Source organism: Sebastes fasciatus, chromosome 5 (genome assembly GCF_043250625.1).
Source record: "Sebastes fasciatus isolate fSebFas1 chromosome 5, fSebFas1.pri, whole genome shotgun sequence".
NCBI classification, from domain to species: Eukaryota; Metazoa; Chordata; class Actinopteri; order Perciformes; family Sebastidae; genus Sebastes; species Sebastes fasciatus.
Genome location: NC_133799.1, coordinates 19,229,150 through 19,254,078, shown reverse-complemented (window position 1 = coordinate 19,254,078; position 24,929 = coordinate 19,229,150). Strand labels below are relative to the sequence as shown.

General features: G+C 37.1%; 1 protein-coding gene and 2 long non-coding RNA genes across 5 annotated transcripts in view; 1 reads left to right on the top strand and 2 right to left on the bottom strand.

Moving 5' to 3' along the window:
* LOC141767867 (uncharacterized) overlaps nucleotides 1–1,936 on the top strand; it is an 11,893-nt gene extending 9,957 nt beyond the window's left edge. The window contains exons 4-5 of the long non-coding RNA XR_012593954.1: nucleotides 552–695; nucleotides 996–1,936. This is a non-coding gene — a long non-coding RNA (uncharacterized LOC141767867). The remainder of the gene's footprint in view (nucleotides 1–551; nucleotides 696–995) is intronic.
* Nucleotides 392–2,388, bottom strand: LOC141767865 (uncharacterized). The gene is made up of 3 exons (XR_012593951.1): nucleotides 2,260–2,388; nucleotides 983–1,067; nucleotides 392–660 (listed from the first exon to the last, which is right to left on the bottom strand). It is a non-coding gene; the product is annotated as an uncharacterized LOC141767865 (long non-coding RNA).
* Nucleotides 2,389–2,500: 112 nt separating this feature from the next.
* ghrhrl (growth hormone releasing hormone receptor, like) lies at nucleotides 2,501–24,376 on the bottom strand. Of its 3 annotated transcripts, XR_012593949.1 has the most exons (15): nucleotides 24,241–24,376; nucleotides 15,995–16,100; nucleotides 15,340–15,447; nucleotides 14,128–14,219; nucleotides 13,148–13,251; nucleotides 11,341–11,473; nucleotides 11,043–11,196; nucleotides 9,258–9,318; nucleotides 8,466–8,535; nucleotides 8,059–8,150; nucleotides 7,157–7,286; nucleotides 6,543–6,584; nucleotides 5,202–5,432; nucleotides 2,834–2,882; nucleotides 2,501–2,561 (listed from the first exon to the last, which is right to left on the bottom strand). XR_012593949.1 is itself a non-coding variant. In XM_074635550.1 (13 exons), exons 1-13 carry the CDS (start codon nucleotides 24,292–24,294, stop codon nucleotides 5,331–5,333), a joined length of 1,248 nt encoding a protein of 415 aa, XP_074491651.1. In that variant the 5' UTR covers nucleotides 24,295–24,376; the 3' UTR covers nucleotides 4,509–5,330. The 3 variants fall into 3 exon arrangements, 1 of the variants encoding a protein (XP_074491651.1); XR_012593948.1 differs by lacking the exons at nucleotides 2,501–2,561; nucleotides 2,834–2,882 and adding an exon at nucleotides 3,126–4,499; XM_074635550.1 differs by lacking the exons at nucleotides 2,501–2,561; nucleotides 2,834–2,882 and having other exon boundaries at nucleotides 4,509–5,432.
* Nucleotides 24,377–24,929: the final 553 nt, after the last annotated feature.

The window sequence follows — 24,929 nt, the reverse complement described above, 5'->3', positions numbered from 1 at the left end:
GAAAAAATATTTTTAAAAAGTCATAGTATAGTATGTCGAAAAATATTTTTAAAAAGTCATAGGATAGTATGTCGAAAAAATATTTTTGGAAAGTCATAGTATATTATGTTGGAAAAAAAGTCATAGCAAAGTATGTCGAAAAAATATTTTTAAAAAGTCATAGTATTGTATGTCGAAAAAATATTTTTAAAAAGTCATAATATAGTAAGTCAAATAAAGTCATAGCAAATTATGTCCAAAAAAAGTCAAAGTATAGAATGTAAAAAAAAAATATTTGTAAAAAGTCATAGTATGTCATAAAATATTTTTAAAATAAGTCGATAAAAGAGTATAAAAACTCAGTATATTTTTTCTGGAAAAGTCACAGTAATAATACTATTCATATATTTTATTTATCAAGCACCTTTCAAGAAACTCAGAGACACTTTACATAGTAAGTAAAAATTATCATAAAGAAAAACAACATAATATATAAAACACTCAACATTATTTGCACATAAAAACCTATTCTGAAAAAGTTGAGTTTTGATCCATGATTTCAATGTTGACAGGTTAGTGCACTCTCTGATGTGTTTGGAGAGCGAGTTTCAGATGGAGGAGGCATCTGTGGAGAATTCTGTCGCCGCCCCGGGTCCGGTTTTTGGTTTCGAGTGGTGGACACTGGAGGATGAAATCAGAGTGTGGTGATGGAGCAGGTCAGTGAGGTAAAAGTGGGCCAGGTTATATTAAATCAAATGTGTAAAAGTATTTATAGCATGTAAAAAAAAAAAAAAGTCACTTTATAAAAAGTCATTGTATGTTGAAAAATGTCATGAAAAAAAAAAAAAATTTTTTTAATGATTTTTAATGACTTTTCAGCCTACTGTATTGTAAATTTGGACTTTTAATGACACATTATTCAATAATATTTTATGGCATACTGAAACAACAATGAAAGTACCAAGATAACATATTGCTATAATGGTATTTCCTTTCTCCTTACTGTATTCATCCAGCATCCTTTGCTCATCTTAGATCTCTTCTTGTAGGCAGCTGCTGCTCCTCCCCCAACACCTCGTGTCTTTTCTCTGAGAACCAACAAAGAAGACAAATGAGCTCCTTAAATTGTCTGTAATGTCAGCTTCAGGTATTCTGAAGAAAAGAAAGAAACAAAGAGTTATATCAGTGTGATGGCCTGAACTGTGGCAACATACCATCATATATTACCTTAAGTAAAATCAACTTTCTTTTAAAAAGGCGTCTGTGTGAAATTTCCACCTATGACAACTTTGTATTTATAATAAAAAATATTTTGATATTCATATTGCTTTGAGGTGTAGGGCAGATATCAGGGATCTATTAGAGCAAATTTTAACAAAAAATATTTTAGTAGCTATTAGTATGGTATCAATTACATAACTTTTTTCCGTATTAAATATTTTTGTTCAGACCATCATCAAAAGTATGAAAAGGCATGGTTGTGTTTTGTTCTTTATTCCATTTTTCATGGCATACTATATTATGATTGTAAATGACCCCAATGCACACAGCGTGGTTTAACATGTTAAATGTATATGTTATATATTGCTTTAATTTTTTGTTATTTCCCATGAACATCAAAGTGCTTTTATTTGAGAAGACATTAGATGCAGGTGAAAGAAGGAAATTGATAGAAAAAGGTAAACTAAACAGTGTAGTAACATTAAAACGGGGATTAACAAGTAATAAGGATGAACGGGGAGATTAGCTCCAGTTGAAAGGGCAACAAGGTATTAACTGCATTTATGTGTCAAATCTAGTAATTTTGAGTTTGTGTATTTGCTAACTCTCTGGAAGTGGTGCTAACAGAGTTTAACACAAATGTATTATTCTGCCTTCTATTTGTTTAATTTTTGTTTAGCTCTTACGTTGGTTGATGAAGTGAATGTAAAACAGAATAAACTGCATTAGACCATCAGTCCAGGCTTGTATTATTTCGACTGGGATGCTTTTAAATGACATTTTTATAGCATTATATATTTTTTTATTTTATGGCATACTGTATATTAGGCATACTATGACACTTATGACAAACTATATACTACATTTTGTATGACTCTTATGGCATACTGTACTTTGACCTTTATTATGACTCTTAACGCATGCTATGACATTTTATGGCATACTATGACTTCTTTTATGACGTACTAGATTATGAAATTTTTATGGCCTACTCTATTTACTGACTAATGAATAATAAAAGTACCAAGACAATATTTGGCTTTACTGGTGTTTCCTTACTCTGAGTTCGTCCAGCATCCTCTGCTCGTCTTAGATCTCATTTCGGAGGGCGGCTGAGCTGCTTCTGATGAGCCTCCCTGCGGTCCTCCAGGTGCTCCTCCAGCATTTTCTGGAGAACAGAGACGCAAAAAAAACAACACATTACAAACACACAATCATTCAAATGTAAACATGTCATTTGACTGTTGCAGTTTCCAGCTGTGTGCAGACAGTAGTGTTTTTCAGGTCCTCATCTCCCTCACCTTGATGTCTTCGTCTCCATCCAGTCTGCTGCTCCTCCTCCAACACCTTGGGTCGTTTCTCTGAGAACAAACAAAAAAGACAAATGAAGTCCTTAAATGTAATTTCAGCTTCAGGTATTCTGAAATTCTGGACATCAGAGATAATGATATTCTTGGGAAGTGTAAATCACACTGAATGAATGTTCATGTCTATTACAGACCATATCTTATAATTTAATGAATTTTCAAGAAGTTCATAACAAAGCTAAAGAGGCCACTGAATTTTAAAATGTTTTTAATAGTCAACAACACTAAATACTAACGCAGCTGATAATGAGAAAAAAAGATCTTACCTCAGAGCTTCAGCACAGGAAAGATGTTCTCTCAGTTGGTCGAAAAAAACTAAAGAGAATTTCAAAAATCTGTATAAAATCTTTAAAAGCATTAACGGTATCTATGATATTGGACTGTCGCAGACCATAGGAATAACATGTATGAATTTTGAAAATGGGTGTAGTTCCCCTTTAACAGCCATCTAAATAAACATAATAAAACATGTAGTCTATACTATACTAACGATTAATATCTTTACTTTTCTAATATATGTATTTAAACACAAATACCTCATTATTCTAACAGTTTAAAAATAAAGATGTTGATTTGTTGTTTAAAAAAGGACACATTGACAAACGTTATGCCATTGCTTTTAAGAATAAAATGTATTAAGGTTTTACTTATGAAGCAAATGTTAAGTTTTACAAAATACGTTCATATTATGTTTATGAATGACAGAGCTTCCTTAGGAAAAAGGATGCCAGTATGAGCACATTTTGTATCAATGTATCTAAATTACATGCAGCCACAATGACTTTGATGGCTTAAGCTTTTATAACTGAATTAACATTTTGTAACTGTCAGCTGATGATATCTTCATTTTGTGAAAGAGTTTGCAGAGAGCCATAATGAAGCAGCGTAAACATTTCTATGCTTTAACTCGCAGGAACCGTTTTTTTTCACAAGGCATTAAAACATCACAGAGAGAGAGAGGCACAAGAAAAGCAGCAACATCTAAATGCAACAAGAGAAAGATGTCTATGAAACAACAGTCCAACAGTTGACTGGTTTATACATTCAGTTTGAAGCAAATGTTTTGTTTATATAAGAAACTCCATTGTAACAAGAGGATTGTGGATGTTGCGGAACTGGGTAGTGTTTCAATATTTTGCATGACCTTTTATCTTGATGAAAAAAGTTTAGCTTATAACGCATAAAGAATACAAACAATCTAAATTTCTCACAAAAAGAGATCCAACGCAAATATAGTAATTACTAGGGACACACAGCTACCGATACTTATCGGATATCGGTCCGATACTGACTCAAATAGCTGGATCGGATATCGGTGACAATGAGGCCGATCTATTCAATTCAATTTTATGTTTATATATTATATACTGTAATTTGTTGCTGCATTAAAAAGGTTTACACTTGAATTGTAATTCCTGTTGATTTAGAAGATTTTTTACCAAGTTGCTGGTATACGATTTACCATTTTAATAATATATAACAATTAAATACATTTATATCTATGTATTTATTGGTCACATTTTGTTTTACAAAGTTAGGAAAGCAATGTTTAAGTCAGGCCTGATGTTACCTTACACATAAAGAATGATCCCAGTCACTTCCACACCGTGAGGCATACAGCTTATTAATTAAATACTGGTATCACCATTGGTATCGGGACTGAAAAAGTCGGATCGATGCATCCCTATTTATGGCAATAATATATCCAGTTTTATCATTCTTTGTATAACCATGCAGTTTAAAGCACTGTACAATATGTTAAAATCATATATATTGATATTCTATATATTGATTGTCTAGTCTTTTGCTGAATTGCAGATGTTAGTGGAGATTTCTTTCGATCACATGACATGACAGAACACAACACGCAAGTATACAGTGAAGTGGCTGTCAACAGTTTTCCATCGAAGTTCAAGAGTGTGCAGTTTTTCACTGCAAAAAAAAAAGAAAAGAATGGAAAACAAATAAATAATTCAAAAAAGTACAAAAAACAAGAAAGCACACAACTCATATCAATCAGTGCTTCCCACAGAGATAATATGAATAATATGAATTATGTAACACAATGTTATAACACCATTGAATAACATGAAAAGAATTAATAAGAACCCATTTTAATTGTCATGCGAGTCAGCTAGTAATGAATAATCTTTGTGTCACTTGGCAGTAGAATACAGCTTCATAAGAAAAGGTCTAAATATCATACGTTCAACAGGTTACGCTACAGCAACGTTGATAAATGGAATCAAATTTCAATATACTGTATCTTACTTTAGCATTTACAGTACATAGTGAGTACATTACTTGAAAAGACAGTGTGTCGTTTTGTAGGATAAAACCTATATCTGGTTGAACTATTTACTTGCTAATTGATGGTTCTTTAATTGTTAGGCTAAACTCTCAGCTCAACAAAATTGGCATTCTTTAATTTGATCAGTGAGGCCTCCAAGGAAATCTCGAAGCCGATCTTCCTGAAATTGTTGCCACAGTGTCTTAAATGAAATGCATATGTAATTAGCAAGGAGATTTCAGAATCATTCCCCGTTGGAAAAGTTCACCCCAGTTCCTCCATTCTGGTTGAAGAAGTGCTGCCAGTAAAAAAAGTCTATCATCGAGTTTGGAATGAAAACTTACAGACGTGGCCGACAAGCGCTGGTGATGCGCGTACTGTGCAGCCCACTGGAGACGATGACGTGCACAGAAGCAATCTTCAGTCAATGTCCAATTAGCAGAAGACCTATAGGATGAGGGTGAAGGCCACCACTAGAAGGGTGTGTCCATCTGGCTGCATTTTGCAGCAGGTGACACCACACCGTAGCTCCGCTCCTGCCACCTCAGCCACTGCATGTGGACCTCTTTTTGGACCTGTCAAACACATACAGAAAATGCACCATTAAGCTGTTTTCAAACAAGTACGATAATGCTGTTTCAACTCATATGCCACATATATTTGTTTAAAGCATTATGTGCTTGGTTTATGATTTTAAAAAAAAATCTAATTTAATATATATTGCAACACTACAAGATAATAAACTTAGTAGTTATAGTTAGCAATAGTTCGACATTTTGGGAAATATATTTCTTTGCTTTCTTGTTTCTCCGTTAAATATAAGGCTACAACCAGCGACTGGTTAGCTTATCTTAACACAAAGAATGGGGGAAACAGGTAACCTGGCTATGTCCAAAGGTAACAAAGTACGCCTACCAGCACCACGAAACATCATGTTATATCTTGTTTAATTCGTACAAAAATTGAAGTGTTAGAACAGCTACAGTATGAGCCGGACAGTTTCTTGCTCAGGAGCAGTGCTTCTTGGAGTCTACACTGGTTACCTGGCAACTGCTGGTAGCCAAGAAAGCAAATAAGTCTGTTTCCCAAAATGTTGAACTATTTCTTTGAAATTCAAAAAACACGACCAAAAAAAATTGAATTCAGTTTTAGTAGGTAAAACTTGAACATTAAAGTCAATAATTTCCCCCCGTGCATTACAGTCATTTTAATAGATATTAAATTATCGAAAGTATTTATTCGGCATGTTATTGGGGTATCTGTGAAATCCGAACATTATTCATTGATAAACCACAGCTGTCATTTTTTATCCATTTTTTTTTATCTACAAGAGCATATAGATTAAATTAACAAATCCATTAGTCTATATGATGATTGAGTGGCTTCCAAGTACTACCCATGAGGCCCTAAAGCACCAAACAGATGATCATATGTTAGAGTTATTGTGTACTGAGTATTTAACACTTCTTGATGGTTACATAAGTGTAGTCATGTTGGTTTGTTGTGGAAGAGACGAGCAAATTATCTTGCTTTTTAAGCCCCGACAACTGTGAACCACTCACCCCTCACTGGTATGTGATCTGGGTACACAGGCTTATTATGCAACAGAGAACCGTAAATTGTCTGTGTGCTTTGCTGAATATGTTATAGTATAAATGCTTGAGAGTGGTGTGGCTTGTACTGACCTCTTGATTGAGAAAGCAATAGAGAATCGCCACAAGAAGCCCCTGTAAGAGATATGGTATGATTCATTAACATTTAGGACTAGTCCGCACCATTCAAAAGGTTGCTCATGTGAAGATAGCTTAAATAGCAGATAGAACGAGAGCTGATAGGCTGAAGAAGATTTCGTTTCACTCACACAGCCAGCAAACATGAGTGGAATAATGAATGGTTTGGATTTATATCTCAATAATACACTGCTGTATAATCTAAAGGAGAAGGCCTCTGTTGCTCTTCCTGAGGTTTCTTCCATTTCTTTTTCCCCGTTAAAAGGGTTTTTACCTTATCTGATGAGAGGGTTATACTGTAAAGGACAGAGGGTGTCGCATCCTGTACAGATTGTAAAGCACCCTGAGGCAAATTTGTGATTTTGGGCTATACAAATAAAATTGACTTGACTCTATAGTAATGCAAAAGTTATCACACACCAGCGATAATTGAACCCATATTTCAAGACGTACATATTTGTTAACGTAGATACATACCAAAGAAATAATATGTTAACAAAATTAAAGGGATACTACAATGGTTTTTGAGCATGTACACTATATTGCTGTCAGAATGTGTGTGTGTGTACCTGGAAGGATCCCAAGCAGAGCTCGATGCAGAGGCGCAGGTTAACATTGAAGTAGTCAGGCAGAAAATTGAAGACCATGTAGTGAGTACCAAACAAAGGGATGAGGAGGAGGGTGGACTTAGTCAGGCGTCTGTTGCACAGAAGGAAAGAAACAAGATGCAGGAGGTGAAGCTACTTCGGGGAGTCATTTAGTGTGTGTCTAATTTGAATATTGCTCCGGATAGCATGCAGGCATGCTAATCATCAGATGTCAATCAAGAGGATGCTCTTGTGTGAGTGCATCAGTTTGTATGCGGCTTGTGTTTATGAGAGGAAAGGTAGTAGCAGGTGCGATTCAAAGTAAAATGTGAGTGCCTAAGTAATGGTTTTATTTGGGGGAACATATCAATCTACCTGGTGCAATTAAGTCAAGCGTCACTCAACTTACATACCTTTGGTGAGTCTTTTTTAAGCTTCGGATATTCATTATGTCCCTGATTGCTTCCAGCTAATTAGTGAGCCTATTTCAATTAGAAATTCAGACTCTGGGATGTGGAAAGGTAGACGTGGCTAGACTGACTAGTTTGAGGTTCGGTAGTGACTGAATGAATTATACATTACTGACTTTGGTGTATCAAAAGTTTTCACACAACTTGCATATTTCCCTACATCAAAGTGTCCACTTATCAGAGTGAAAAAAGTATCAAAGAGAGTGAAAAAGTATTTGAAAATGTGTCTGTAAAAGCTTAACAATTCAAAAAAATAAAAAAAGTCACACATGCAGATACAACTTTGAAAATCCAACACTGCATGAGAAAAAGATGAAAGCTAAATTTGATAAATGCCGTAATGACTAAGGTAGGAGATACTGTATCACTGCTGAGTTAAGCATACTCATACTGTGTCTGCAGCCAAATCATTACCTGTACTGAGAGGAGTTATTGAAGTGGATCAGCCGGGGGTTGAGCTTCTGTATCAGGATTCTGATGATGTTCATGAAGAGAATGAAATTGACCTGTTGATTGAAAAAGCAATAATGAAAGAATAAGGGAAAAAAAAGTTTGACTTTAATGAGATGTCTTGTTAGGTATTTGGCCAAAAATCACGTACAACAACGTGATGAAATGTCATGGCAACAATAAAGGCAGCCAAGTGTGTAATGACTAAGATTGGTGTGAGGGCGGTTTTTGACACTCTATTCTAACATGCACAAAAGATGTTTTTTTTCAAATCATTTCCTTTAAAAAGAAAGTAAACAAAATATCTGCATAACAATCTGCCAGGCCTATGATTAAGTTTTGTTTTTTTTCGGCACAATGGGAGCATTTACCGCTATAGACACAACAATTGGTCCCTTGATGATCCACCAATAGGGCGAGTCCTCGTTGATGTCCCAACATCTATGTAGGAAGACAATTTGAAATACAAACTTTAGTCAGTCTGTACAAGTTCTTTTCTTTTCAATAATATGTTTAGAGTTTTCAACATTTTATATAATATAAATATATACGATATATAGCCTACATAGATTCATACATATTAACAAACAATATCAAAATTATTAAAAAATAAATAAATAAAATGAACTTCTATTAAAATAAGTGGTGAAATAATAATATTTGTAATAATTATTATAAAAAAAAATCACCAAAGGTTGTACATTACAATTGACAGACACACATTTACAATACCTATATATTCAACACGTACTGTATATTGCTCTACATTCATCTACAACGGTTGCTCATATGAACTCAATTACAGATGCTATAATAATTATCCTTCCCCAGACTTGTTCAACATGAGATAAATCCTTAAGATGATTTATAAATGTGCAGAAGTGCTTTAGAGGCATGATGTACAACTGACTGTAGAATAAAAATTAACTCTTAACCAGCAATAAATAATAATGAGTGCAAATTACAAATTTGTTTAAAGGGTTAAATACCTGACCTTCCAACCTAAGAGCGTATTTCTTCATCAAAAACCAATACTGTATATCATTACATTTTAGAAAAATGCTATACACTGTGGCTCTGTTGGACATTAAGTGTTGCAGTGTGCTGTAATTATAAGAAATAACTGTGCTTGAGGAGATAAGGTACTAAAAGTGTATACAAACTCTGTGTCCTCAAAATACACCCTGGATCCAATCCACAGGATAATGAAGAGCACAGGTACTCCTATAGAAAAGCAGAAAAGATGCAATGAATCATAATGAGACAGTGACTGGCACAGGAGAGTTAACTTTAATTCAGTTTGTTTGGTAATTACAGCCGTTGACACCGAGCGAGGAGAATTTCTGGCTGTATTAAAATAAGGTCTGTCTGCTTCTTGTTGTCCCGAAAGACAGCTGTAAATCTCCTTTGAATCACAGAACTGCAGTACATGTCGAACTTTTCAGCTGAATAGGTTTGGAATCAGTCATCTGATATTGGAGAATGAAGCATCATTACACTGTTTGGCTCTCACATTGTCATCTTAGGCCCTTTAGCATGATGTTTAAGAGTGTGATAGGTATGTTTGGAATTAAAAAAATACACGCTACTTGGAAATAATTTAATGTAAAAATTTCAAATTCTCTAGTGAGTGATCCTGTGGAAACATAAAGTAAATGTCAATTTTTTTTTTTTTTAAATCCCAGTGAAACGGAAGTTAGAGCGTCTTTAGCTACTGTGCTGAAGTATTCCCCAGTAAAACTGCATATTTGAGCAGTGTACAGTTACAAGAAGGATTTAAATCAAATCCTTCGCATTTGATTGGAGAGGGCGGGCTTAGAAGGTAGCGTGATTCGTAATTCTCCACATACGCCTCTCTTGAAGCTAAAAGTTGCAGATTAATTGATGAATGGATGTCATGATATTATTGGTTGAAATTGGTTGGTACTAGCTGACGTAAGCACACGTCATATTTTGTTTTACAGGGAAAAAGGATGATTGGATTTTGATATGAAAATATGAAGAAATTTCTTTTTTGTAATTTCTTTTTGCATATATATTCATATAACTGCACAATATAACCAGGGATTTGATCTAAAAAGGTTAAAGGGGCATTTTTCCATTTCATCTCGAATTTAAATTTGAAGCTGCAAAGCTGCTGATGTGACTTTTATAAGTACGGGATAATGCCTGATGAGGTGAAGACGTGGAGGCCAGCAGTTGCCTCCTCATAGTCCATTAATTCCTGATAATGGACACTTTGAAGGGCATTATCCTGCTTATACCATGGTCACTTGCCAAAGAAAAAAAAATAGACCACTAATTTATATTTTCAAGGTTTTCCACGATGGCCCTCATTTAATTCAGTGTGCTACACTCATTTGTAGATTAATAAAAGACATATAAATAAAAAAATAAAGAAACCTGGTATGTGACTTGGAAAAAAATGTGCAACACAAGGCAAATTGTTTACAAAATAGTTCTGTTCCAAACAACATGCAAGTCACGGACTGGAGACTGCATATCTAGTGGAGAAATACTCACACTGTGTGATTTGCCAAGAAGAATAACAGTCTGGAGCATCAAATTATAGGGATGTTAATAAAAACAAAAAAACATCTATTTTCTGAGATCAAAGAAAACAGAAACTCATTCAGCACATGACGCACTGGTTGCATAAACCGAATAAACAGCACACAAACCAATGTGGACTCAAGTGCACTTGCAAACCTTTCAGGCAATTTACATTGATAACTGTTATTCTTGCTGATTATAGCATGTCGCCTTTTCTCTTTCTCTAATTTATAAGCATTAGTCACCTTGAGCCAACTTACATTTAATACAGAGGGGAAAAATCAGACCTCTGTAAAATATTAATGATCCAGTCTTTTTATGTCCACTCATTTTGTAATCCTTGCATCTATTACCTGCAAATGTACCCTACATTATTTCATGTCAAAGTCTCTCACCCCATCCCAGCAGGCTGAAGCCCCAGAGGCATCGACGGCTGTGATAAAAGGACGAAAGCAGCAGGGAATTGAGGTAGAGCGCCTCCACCAGGAGCCAGAAAAAATTGGACATTACACAGTAGTGACAGAAGACCACAGAGGCTTTACAGGCAAACTGGACAGACAAAAACAGGAAGGAAAAGAAGGACATAGGGTGAATTGTAAGTGGATATTAGTATGAAAGAGGACGTGCGATGACAGCCATTGGGAATCTGCCCACAGGAATTTCTTAATACAACCAAGAGCCTCTTGTTCTTACTGTGGAAAGAGTGCAGTGGTTGGTGTCATCGCTCGAGAACAGAGTTGCATCCTTTATGAACACTGACACAGCTTTCAGGATAAATGTGATGAAAAGTTGGATGTGAATGAAGTTCCTGGCACAGCGCAGCCTCCTGTTGAAAAAATCAGGCAAGATACACGTAATAAATGTACTGTAGTGTTGTCTAATGTAGTACAACCAAACTCTGAATAAGATGTTTTCTGGCGACCAAAAAGTTTATAATTAACTTTCATGAACTGAAAACACACTGAAAAGTTCGGACAACTCCCAGACCGGACAACGCCGTGGTAGCGACCTGTCAATCACAAGGTAGCCACGCCCTAAAGCATCCCCTGCTTTATGGTCTATTTGACTCTAAATGGGACCATAATTTACTAAATGAACATCATGCTGTATTGAAGAACACTTGAAACTAGCGATTGAGAAAATAAACTCATGTTTACAATGTTTACTGAGGTAATAAATCAAGTGAGAAGTAGGCTCATTTTCTCATAGACTTCTATACAATCAGACCTCTTTTAGCAACCAGAGGAGTCGCCCCCTGCTGGCTGTTAGAAAGAATGCAAGTTAAAGGCACTTTTGCATTGGCTTCACTTCTCAGACCCGGAGGTTTCTCACATAGGCAGTTGACACAGTATGATGTCAGTTTGAGCCAAAAAATGTGGCAGAAAAAGTGGAAACCAAGCCCGTTAGCATGAAAATAAAACCATTAAAATATACAGTATAAGAGGAACAAAAACAATAACAATTTAAAAAGAGATGGAAGTTATGGTGGTTTCAAAAAGATTTCATGACAAACAGATTTATAAAATGGCTGGACAGAGAGAAAAAAAGAAACCATTAATTAAGAGGTTTTGTGTTTCTACACGCTCCTACTTCTCTTAATCCAGTGAATCACAGAGCTGAGTGGGGCGGGGAGGTGAAGAGACCCTTGACATGGTGTCAATCAGTTGCTAAGTGGATTTATAGCACCTGTTATGTCCATGTTAATGTGGGTCCAAATCCATGATGGAAAATATTGGAACTGAGAGGGACTACACAGGTACAGGAGAAGCACGTAAGGGATTATGAAAGAGAAAATTAGGGTTATTTTCTTTCATCATATCACCATGACAACTGATTTCATTACAGTTATGTTTGGTTTTTACTTTACTTTGGTTTTCGGGGTCAGTAAGGCTCCAAAATGACTTCTTACTTTCTTACTTCTTCCTTAAAAGCATATTTCCCAAAATGTCATACTTTTCGGGAAACATGCTGATTTGCTTTCTAAGCAAGAGTTTACGCTATATATAGGAAGCTAAAGCCAAGAAGATTAGACTGCTAGGTAGTGGCCAATAATTTAGGTAATGCAACCGCAACTTAGTGTTTTAACATTTCCGTTTGGGTAGAGAACAAATGAGATATAATATCAGTCATTATGCTAAGCTAAGCTAATCACCTGCTGGCTGTTGCCTCATATTTAGCGTATGAGTGGTGTCAAGTGCAAGCGTGTTTTCCAAAATATCAAACTATTCCTTTAATAAACTACACTAGGAAATCATTTTAAATATGTCAAAGCTAAAGGCCCAAACAAAGGCCCCACTGAGTGTCAGGCATTATTAAAGGCGTTTTTTTAGACCCAGGACCAGGAGTACCTTGGAATAATCTTTTTTGTTTACAACAATATTGTTGTGATTGCTATTGGTTGGCTCTCTGTGGTGAATGGAACGGCTTCAAGTTTACCAAAAAGCACTTACTGATGAAAACCTTAATAAAAGTCTGTCTGTCTGTCATCATCTCTTCTTACCTGAAGAGCAACAACATCAACACAGCGAGAGCCAGCACCACCAGAGAGATGCTGTAGCCGACGGTGTATATCAGCTTCACTGTGGCAAAGTACGACTGCTCTGTCTGAAAGCAAGACGAGAAAGAAGATTTTGCATAAAAGGACGTTAAATTCCAAAATTTGTGAATTGCTTGTCAGGGCTGAAATGAATGTAATGTCTTGAAATGACACCAAATTGCAGACAAGCTCAGGACTCAACTGCATTACTGCAAGAAAGCTTTCTCCATATTTTGAAGCTTTGAAGCTTGAGTCTATTGACGTTATGACTGGACGAAGCAGAGCACTGAATCAACTCACAAAAGTATATAAAAAAAGCTATTTAATTACATCAGACCACGTTATCAAGGATTTTTCTATCGGTTCAGTTCTTAAAAATCAAGACAAAGAAGCTCTGTATAGCACCAAAAGCAGTTTTCTGATAATTATCCGGCAGAAACACAATTCAGTACGATAAACCACCATCCTCTCTTTGTGAAACAAGATAATTTCAGCTATTAGCTGATGGCTGACATTCGATTCACTTACTGCCTTGCAAAAGTATTTTCACATGAGGCACATTTTTTTTTGTATAGATTTCTTTTCTGCTCTCGAGAGGCAGCGAACCAGTAAGCATACACTGCACACTCAAATCTAAAATACACCAAAAAGAAAGTCGGTATATGGGCAGCGGTTTCACCTCATTACAGTCTGACAGGTCACACTAAAACTTTTGACAGGAACCTCTTGTAACATGGTACATTTTTCTTTTCTAATTGATCTTGCTTGGCCTGTTGATTTCTGAAGCTGAAACAGGTCGGTATTTGTCCCTGTTTTTATTAGTTCTTATTCTGTTGGTCGTCTCCTTGCTCCTGTTAACTTCTCCTCCTGTTCTGACCTCTGCGCTCTCAATTTCCCGTTCCCCAGTCGGACCTCTTTATCTGCCACGCCCCAGCAACCCTCACCTCGGGAATGTCATCATCCACACTGCAGGCGACGTGGTACGGTGGGAAAGGCCTGGACCAACCTCTGCTGGTGCAGTTGCGGCTCACTGAACCTGAGGTGAAAGGTCAAACAGTCAGCCATGAAGAGATCATCTTCAGATTAGATTCACTGACTTGTGTTGGTGTTTTCAGCCATGCTGGTAATGTAATTATTAGGGCAGTCAATCGATTATAATATCTAATTGTGATTAATCACATAATAGTCCAGAGTTAATCGCGATTCATCGCAAATTCATCACACATTTTTTATCTGTTCAAAATGTACCTTAAAGGGAGATTGCAAATGTGCTTGCTTTATGCAAATGTGTGTATATATGTATCATTGGAAATCAATTAACAATGCAAAACAATGAAAAATAGTGTCCAGAAACCTTCACAGGTACTGCATTTAGCATAACAAATATGCTCAAATCATAACATGGCAAACTGCAGCCCAACAGGCAACAACAGCTGTCAGTGTCAGTGTGTTGACTTGACTATGACTTGCCCCAAACTGCATGTGATTATCATAAAGTGGGCATGTCTGTAAAGGGGAGACTCGTGGGTACCCATAGAACCCATTTACATTCACATATCTTGAGGTCAGAGGTCAAAGGACCCCTCTGAAAGTGGCTATGCCAGTTTTTCCTCGCCATAATTGTGTACGTTTGGAGCATTATTTAGCCTCCTTCATGACAAGGTAGTATGACATGGTTGGTACAAATGGATTTCTTAGGTTTTTCTAGTTTTAGTTAGTTATTTAGTTCTTCACTCTAGCTTTAAAACGGAGCCCGTTACAACCTCAGACGGATCGCCGAGCCCTCAGATTTTTGAGAGGTTAGGGTCAGAAAATCCCAGAAATCCCAAATACAAGTATACACCTGAAAATATGCATAATAGGTCCTCTTTAAAAAAAAAAAAACGACTTTGATTTCAGCCTTCTGTAACAATCTAACAAGCCTGAGCAGCACTGAGAGCCGGCATGAGTCTAATCAACAAAACAAATCAGTAAATGAAAGACTAAATGGGTAAATAAATTAACATACTTGAACTGAATTGATCAGGATCAGAAACACCCTTTGCTTTCATTAGAGCAACAATGTTTGACTCACTGGTGAACGCGCTGCCTGCATCATTATCTCAGCCTGAACACCCAACTCACCCCCCTCTTTCACCTTGTGATCCGTTAGTCACCTGTGTTGTTTTTGAAGAGGGAGAAGACGGCAGGACAAGCTCTCTGGACTGTCTCCCCAACGGCTGCATGAGGCCAGCAGGCGACTGCATCCCAGAATGGTCGACAACCTTTTCGGAGAAGGAGAAAGAAGGAGTAAGTGTCTATCGGGGTAGTTAATCAGAAGACAGATTCCATAAACACACATTTATATGCACTGTCATACACCGCCGCCTGAAATGAACACAGTTTAAATATATACTCATGTAGATACCGTAGAGGTAAATGGGGTGTATCATGCACAATACCTCCGACGTCATTCCTCAAAGCCATAACATCCGCCTCTGTGTAAATTGTATTAAGACAAGAATGAGGAAGTACTGTACATCTCCAACGAAGACCTTTATCTTGAGATAGATTACCTACATAAATCCTGATGTAACTATCCTTAATGGTCTCCTCTACAGATGCATCACAGTGATAGATCCCCCAGTGCGTTTTCATTCTGCAGTTGGGACGCCCTGACAACTGATGATTCTCTGTGAAGCATTTGTTCCAGCTTAGACTCGAGTACTTAATGTGAACATTCACAGTATATTTCATATCACAACTACAGCCACGCCTGCGTTTATATGAGCTATATGCAGCTGCAGGGTGATTTTAAAATGGAAAACACACCTTCTGTGCTTCTGTTGCCATGCTCTGCAACGTACTGTAGGCAGCGAAGCTCCTCTTTCTCCATCTGAAATATGTACTCGCATTCAGGGTGCAGGCTCGACAAAGCCTAGAGGTAGTAAAAAAGGAAGGAAGGAAGGAAGGAAGGGATGCTCGATTAGATGTATAGAGACATTCAAGCAGAGCACACAGCGGCCACTCAGTCTGTAATTCCATGAAAAAGGCATTTCATGTCATGTGTATGTCAATTTTTAAAGGGCAGTGAGTCATTCTGCCCTCAGCATGAAATGCTTTCCCACTAAAACAGTAACCTTTTGGCTAAATGTACCTATTTCCGTCTATGGCATTAAGCAAAATTATCTTTTACTACAGCGCACAGAGAGGGGAAGCACAGTAAATTAATTTAATGAGTTTGTCCCTGAGGACACAGACGATTGTCTTGGCCTCCAACAACTATGCGCTCCATTCATTTAGAAGCGCTCAGAGATCCTTAAGCTATTCTGTCCCTGCTCATCTCTCCGTTTCCTGATGCCATATAAAAACAGAATAACTGTATTTGCATTTGACTGACATTTATCTCAGACTTAAAGAAATAAGAACGACTAATGTAAGGTGAATGTTGGAGGGTAATGTAGAGAGAAGAAGAGGGTGGATGGAGGAAGTATGCACCGAGGACAGTATTGTCACGATTCTGTGGTAATTGTCCTTTTGGCTGTACCGCAAAACTGTGAGTGCACTGTGATAATAAACCTGTTTCTCAGTCTGTGCCAGTGAATATAGTGGTGCAGGGATGACGTATTATGGTAGGCCAACCCGGAAGTTAGAATCACACTGGTTCCTTTGACGAAAAGCCAATGGGATATTTACATTGGATTTTTGATCATAGCAGAAACGGGTAATGTCCATTGGTGGTGACGGGTTTCCAGATGAGAATAATGCCAAAGAAAAGGGTCAAAGTGGCAAGAGGGACCAGAAGTGAGTCCACAAAACGGATATATCCATTTCATTTTAAACGTTTTATAAAACAGATTATATCTCTGTACTCACTGAAAAGGTCAGTGGTGAGAAGAGGAGTATATTGTGTGAGTGGGCTCAACTTCTCTGGGGTGAAGTGTTTATTTTTATCTCATGCTGCTGGTGAACTTAAGTAGTCTTGAATGTAAAGGTCAGAGCAGCAGGCAAGGTCCTTTTTTCGTAAGCTTTGACAGCATACTGCAACAGTGTGTGTGTGTTTCCTGATAAAATCTTCCATGGTACTGCTACTGAAGTCATGGATGGATTACTGAATGGGTCTACCAGGCACAGGCCCAGGGGCCCAAGGGGGTCAGGGGACCTGACTTTCAAAATCTTGCTGAAAAAAACTACAAGGAGATGCAAAATGACCACAAAGACATCTAAAGTTACTAAAAAAAGATGATGCAAAAGGATTACAAATTGATGCAAAATGACAACAAAGGGATAGAAAATGACTAAAAGATTTGTGCCTCTTTGAGTTTGGGTGTCTTTTTCCTATGTAGACAGGGTGGGGTCCTCTCACATGTCTGTGCCCCGGGGCCCATTGTCTTTCTATCTGTTTAATTTTAATGTACCTACACATTTTGGCATCATATAATATCTGCTTTCATACTGTACCTTGATTTTTGATCTCTATCATTTAGGCAAGTGAAACACATGAGATTTGCCTGCATGTTAGAAAAGCTTAATTCATTTTAATTACTGCACCCTTGAGTTTATAGTTAGACTAGATGTCTGTGTGTTTCGTACTGGGATGTACTCACATGAGCAACACGTCTAGATTTTGCTTCCTGGCTGATAAAAAGACCAGGAGTCGCTGGATAAAAACACATCAGGTAAGATAACGTTTCATTTGTGCGTGCAACATAGCTAAGTTAGCTAGCTAGAGTTGGTGACATAAATATTGTGCGAGACGAGAGATGTAGTTCTCTGAGCGGTTTCACACAAAAGTAAATGATACTACGACAAACTGTGACTTTCTTGACTTGCAAAATTATGTTTTAAATTGACAAACATCATATGTGTGATTTATGGATCAATTCTAACGGGATCAGAAAAATATTTGTCTCTCGCCGTTGACTACCGGACATTTTTTTTTGTAAATAAGGTCCCATGGGTTTCACCGGAAGGGGAGGGACTTCACCTCTCTATAGTAGCTAGAATGTGTAAGGCACAATCTGATGTCAGCAGGAATTAGAAAAAACGTGTGTGTGTTAATAAGAAGAGAGACGCAAATGCAGACAAAAGCGAGACAAAAGTAGAAAGAATTAGGTACTTAGTTATAGGCTGATATGTAGCCTAATCACTATGCCCCTCCTTTTTCAAAATTACTTGAAATTTTGAGCTTGTTTTGCATTTAGTTTTTCCTTGCTGAGTAATTTTGAGGCTGCTTTTTAAGTCTCTCTTCTTGGTTTTAGTAGATGAAGGTGAATTAACACAACAGGTCGCAGACACATCCGTAATGAAGTCATCTCCGTTATTGATAGGCATGTTGCACAGACGTTTGTCCTGGATTCAGCTCAGTTAGTTCCATCTCATTTTGCAACACCTGAGGGAACTCTTAATGAAAAAGAAGCTTCAGAGTCTAAACTCCTCTGGGACCACGAACGCTCCCTCTTGAGAGTTTCCCCCACTCACCAGCTCTCTGAGTGTCCTCCAATAGGACGCACTCGTTGTGTGTTATGAACATTTCCATTAAAGAGATCTATGAGTTTCTCTGAGGGGGAAACAGAAACATCTGCACCCGTACAAACCCACCTGGAGCCATTTCATGAAATTACATGACTGAGTACGCCTTGCATAGATATGGCCCTTTTATTATCATAATGTTGTGCATACGATTTGAACTGAGTATGATGTTATTGGAAAAACAAAATCGCTTTGAAAATTGAGAATAAAATGCCAAACGTGTAATGGCAGGGCACAAACAGGTTGTTTGTCCAAAATATATATAAAGTAAAAGAAGGAGATTGATGAGTTTCAAACACAGATTTAGATTCGACATTAATGTTTTCGACACATAGATAAGATATCTAATCTTCTAATTCAATCACGCTACAGTTGAACAGGTGCATCTTACAAGAAACAGCCTTTGAGATTCACATCAAAGGCAAAGCCAGACCTTTGAAGGATTTAAACCCCAAATGCAAGAATAGTTGAAGCTGCAATGCTGCACCTTGAAATTCATCAGGATACATTTGAAAATAGATAACCATAGGTGAAATTGGTTTGGACCGAAACTCTTCATTTCTGTCTCTCCAACACAATCATTCACCTCAGTCCTTTCTCCTCATTTTGTGTCTTAACTGACAACTTGTACATCTCACACATATACACACACAGAAATAATGGGATTCCTAGAAAAAAAAAGCCGGAGCTTGTGTCTGTGCAGAATAACAAGCCACTTTACTAAATATGTCACCTACAGAATAAACACAATACAGAAAACTAGCTGGAATTGAAAACAATTCTCCTGGCAGTTGTTGGACAGGAACAATGTTTCCATTTTCCATTTTCTTTACCGTCAGTAGGAACAAACATGCAACCTCTCAACACCATCTCACCCTCCATCAATGAGGACCAGACATGTAACATGAAGCAACCTGAGCAAATCGTTGCCAGCCCTCTTCGTTCTTAATGCAATGCTAATAATTTAATGAGAGGTGTCATTGTGCAATTTACGCAGCAATTACTGCTCTTCCTGTTCAAAGGCGGGCGAGGGACGCATGGGGAAAAAAAAAGGTTTACCTTGCCTCCTGCAGAGAAACCAGAGTTTGCGGTTAAGCGTGCTTCAAGGCGCGACATGTGTGCAGGTATAACGGTATATTGTTCTCTACTGAGTTGTTATAATTCATTGTTTGAACAAGCGTGGAATGAACAGCACCAGGCATTTATATTCAAAGCAGAAAGACTTATGCTCTCATGTTACCATAAAGCGTACTACACAAAAGCATCAGCTAAATGACACGCTGCGTGTCAGATGGGGCTCATGTAGTGTACTTCACATGGGTTCCCTATTTATATGCAAGGGGATGCTGTGAAGATATTTTACTCTCGATAAGAATGGTGTGCAGTTGAGAAAAAAGCTTTGAATGCCAGGGGGTGAGGAACAAATCAAGAGTCGAGACTGGGTGGCTGATGCATGATGGGATAAAGGGAGCATGCGTTTAAGAGACTGAAACAAACATAAGGAGAGAGATTGGGGTGCTGCAGAAGGTATGTCTGGATAATATGAGCTATGAAACTAAATGCAGAGCCAAAGGCCCCTTCACACTGCCAGGCTAGCGTGCAGTCTGCTGTAAAAATGTTCCCTGAGAGGTGAAGCCCATTATCCACTAACTAACCGAAAAGTGGCCATCGGATTGGGCTCACTTTGCAGATGTTGCTTTCTATTTTCGACAGCAAATGAGGTGCACTTTTACGCTGCTGCCTCGGATCTGTGGCACATGACTAAAATATAAAACATGTTCAGTCAATCAGAAAAAAAACACAAACACAGACAGGCTCTCTGCAGTTCAGACAAAGATTGCAGATTATATAAGATTTGGATGTAGTCACCGTTACGTCACCCAGTCGTGTGTGGCCTCCGGTTTTAAAGCCTCGAGTTTGGCATTTTGGCCGTTGCCATCTTGGTTTTTGGCCACCATCTTGGTTTTTTTTGCAACCAGAAGTGACACGAGAGGGTGGAGCTCAGTACAACCAAATGCTGAATAAGGCCTTTTAGGCAACCAAAAAGGTATTTTTTTAGAATGTTTACTGAGGTAATAAATCAAGTAAGGTCATTTTCTCATAGACTTCTAAACAATCGGACTTTGTTTTGCAAACAGAGGAGTCGCTCGCTAGCTTGTCGTGAAGGAGACGACTGTAATTCATGCTCCAAACTTGCACTAAATTTTGGTGAGGCAAAACTGTCATGGCCATTTTCAAAGGGGTCCCTTGACCTCTGACCTCAAGATATGTGAATGAAAATGGGTTCTATGGGTACCCACGAGTCTCCCCTTTACAGACATGCCCACTTTATGATAATCACATGCAGTTTGGGGCAAGTTATAGTCAAGTCAGTACACTGACACACTGACAGCTGTTGTTGCCTGTTGGGCTGCAGTTTGCCATGTTATGATTTGAGCATATTTTTATGCTAAATGCAGTACCTGTGAGGGTTTCTGGACAATATTTGTCATTGTTTTGTGTTGGTAATTGATTTCCAATAATACATTTGCATAAAGCAAGCATATTATGTTGATAAGAGGATTAAAAACTTGACAAATCTCCCTTTAAGGTACATTTTAAACAGATAAAAAATGTGTGATTAATTTCAGATTAATCGTGATTAACTATTCTAATCGACTGACAGCCCTAAAAGTTACACATTATATCCTGTGTAGAAGTTTAAAAAGCACAAATTGTGATTTTTACTGTGGAATTATGTGCTAGACTATTTCTTGGTCAAACCACAACTTTTCCTTCGGTCTTTAAGCTAGGCTAGGCTAACCAGCTGCTGAATTAGCTTACTATTTATCGTATTAACATGAGACATCAAACTCTTGAAAATTAATAACCATATTTCTCAAAATGTCAATTTTTTAACTGACAAATGTATAAAACTCTGCTGGCTCCTTGGGAGGTGATTCAGGTTTAGTTCATAAGAATAAGGTGTATATTTGGACATTACTATTTTTTTTAATCACGCAGCAAAAAGATGAACATTTTCATCTTTCCTATTATTTTTTCTCTTCAAATTTCAATCATATCTGAACATTCAAAAAAGATCCATGTACAATTGGTCTTGTCTGTGTTTTCTTTTGAAATGTGTGTGCGTGTGTGTGTGTGTGTGTGTGCGTGTGTGTGTGTGTGTGTGTGTGTGTGTGCGTGTGTGTGTGTGTGTGTGTGTGTGTGTGTGTGTGTGTGTGTGTGTGTGTGTGTGTGTGTGTGTGTGTGTGTGTGTGTGTTTATGGACCGTGGTAGGTCATTATAATTCTCTGCAGTCCTGAGCACTGAAAGTGAAAAGACTGAAGTGGAGCACGGTGATGAGCGTCTGCCCTGTTCTCATTCTCTCTCTGTCACGCTGATCATCATACCACCTGTTTGCCTGCTTCTCATATTTCTATTCAGTTATGGAAATTAATGAGGTGGTCGTGTAATAATAACCTTACAAAGCTATTGATAAAAAAAGAAAAAAAAAAGGCTGTCGGCGTGTGTGGATGTGCAGAGCCTATTGTGGGCAGTTTGTTGCCCGTCTTGCTTCTTCACGGTTGATTTGCCAAGATGAATTGTACAACCTTCAGATAATAAATAAAGGGGTAACATCAGCAAACAAAAGTCATTCAGTCGTTTTCACTTTTTGATTTCAATAAAGTGAAGTCAGGTAACATAACCTCTTCCAATAGTCTCATGGAATGAAAATGAAAAACATTTCCTTTGCTATCGTCCCATCCCACGAGCATACATTTTCCAATTGGCCTATTACACGTTTTACATCTGAATGAACAAACATAATATCTAAACATCATCACCTGTAGCCCACCAGACTACCTTTTACTTGAATCAAAATCTACACACAGACCCATCTTCAAAATACAAATCATTGAGTACAAAATAATGATAAAACAATACCAGGTCATAGATATCAACAACAGTACAGGGGCTGCAAATAATAATTATTTTTCTTACCCATTAACCTGTAAACTATTTTCTTGATTAATCGTTTGTCTATAAAATTACCATTTCATTTATCCAAAGCCCGAGGTGACAAATTCAAAGCTCTTGTTTTTTCAGACTAATAGTCCAAAACTAGATATATATTTGGTTTATTATAATAGTCTAGGCCTCTATAATAGTTATAATAGACTAACAAAACCAGTAAATCCTCGCATTTGGAACAAGAACGGAAGCTAAAACCAGTTAATGTTTGGCCACATTTTTCACACATATATTGTGGAAAAACTGGCGTGGCCATTTTCAAAGGGGTCCCTTGACCTCTGACCTCAAGATATGTGAATGTAAATGGGTTCTCTGGGTACCCACGAGTCTCCCCTTTAAAGACATGCCCACTTTATGATAATCACATGCAGTTTTGGGGAAAATCATTGTCAAGTCAGCACACTGACAAACTGAAGCCCAACAGTCAACGACAGCTGTCAGTGTGACAGCTGTCGTTGCCTGTTGGGCTTCAGTTTGTTATGATTTGAGCATATATTTTTTTTTATGCTAAATGCACCTGTGAGGGTTTCTGGACAATATTTGTCATTGTTTTGTGTTTTTAATTGATTTACAATAATAAATATATGCATACATTTGCATAAAGCAGCATATTTGCCAACTCCCATGTTGATAAGAGTATTAAATACTTGACAATTCTCCCTTTAAGGTACATTTTGAATAGATCAAAGATGTGCGATTAATTTGCGATTAATTGCGATTAATCATGGACAATCATGCGAATAATTCCAATTAAATATTTTTAATTGATTGACATATATATATATATATATATATATGTATATATATATATATATATATATATTTCACACTTGTGTATATAATGTAATATAATATAATATATAATATAATCCTGTCTATTGTTAACCAGTATTTGTCCTTGTTTTTAGCTGTGTAAGTAGACTACATTTAGAGCAATGAAAAAAAGTCCTTGTATGTATGTGTACACAATACTTGTTCAATAAAGCTGATTCTGATATATAAATGCATTTACATATAGTTACACCCCATATTATGCACACATACACACACAGTAAATCTCCACCCAAACTAATTTTTGTTTAATGTGAAAGATTAAATTAAAACACACACAGAATAATTCATAAATATACTATGGTGTTGGGGCTATATTAAACATTTACAATAACATACACACTCACTTTATACTTATTCACATTCATTCAGTACTTTTGGCTTCAGATCAGTCTGCTGATGTGTATTTTATGATGCAACACGTTAATGATTAGAAAATTACTTTGGACATGAGAGAAACCAAACAGCTGCATATCAGGTGCCTGCAGACAGATGCAGAATTATTAATATAATATTATTAATATGTTCAATAAAATGCAGGTAAAGAGGACATAAGAGAGGAATAGCCTCAAATCTGTAGATTAAGGCGTTTATTATCTCTCATCTCTATAAATAGTTCTCGCAAGTTTTCTACGTGGCAAAAATAATAATTTATCTTTTTTTTTTTTTTTTCACAAAGCTGAAATTAAAGTGAATTTACTCACAGTTGAAGCCAACGACATGGTGAGAAAAATCCCTCTGATGTGGAGACAGGACATGTTGTCTGTTCCTCCTGTTCACTCCAACGTGTCGTTTTCATCAATGAGACCTCAGGACGGGATGCTGAGACGCTCCTCTTTCTGTCCAGGTGTAAATACAACACCTGTCAAGCATGCAACAATAGAAATGTGTGTATATTTTCAGAATAAAAGCACCACTCACAAATTATCGGTATGAAATGGCTCTGAAAACATTTTTTTTCACTGATTATTAAAGCATTGCAAAGAAATACCTCAAATACCCCAATGAAGGATGAAAGGCTTCATAACTATGTAATGCACGATTGTGAAGCGACACGTTTCTCTTTTATTTTGAAGGCATGAAGGAAGCTCCTAGTTTGGCTGGTGAGCTTTACAGCTGATGCTGAGAGAGATGCTCTAGTTTCATCCCTTTGCTTTACTGAGCCGGACTGCGTCGCGAAACACACACACAAAATGTGCTCTCATGTTATTATATGTGTTTACACTTTACAAACTGAAAGAAGAGATGAAATACTGAGATATGAGTAGCAGACTTTAAAAAAAAAGTGTTTTGTTTGCTTTATTTATGTTTCTATTTTCTCTCTGACACGTTTATTCGTTTCTGATTGTTCATCTTATTAAGGGGAGACACTACATAAAAATATAGTTTTTCA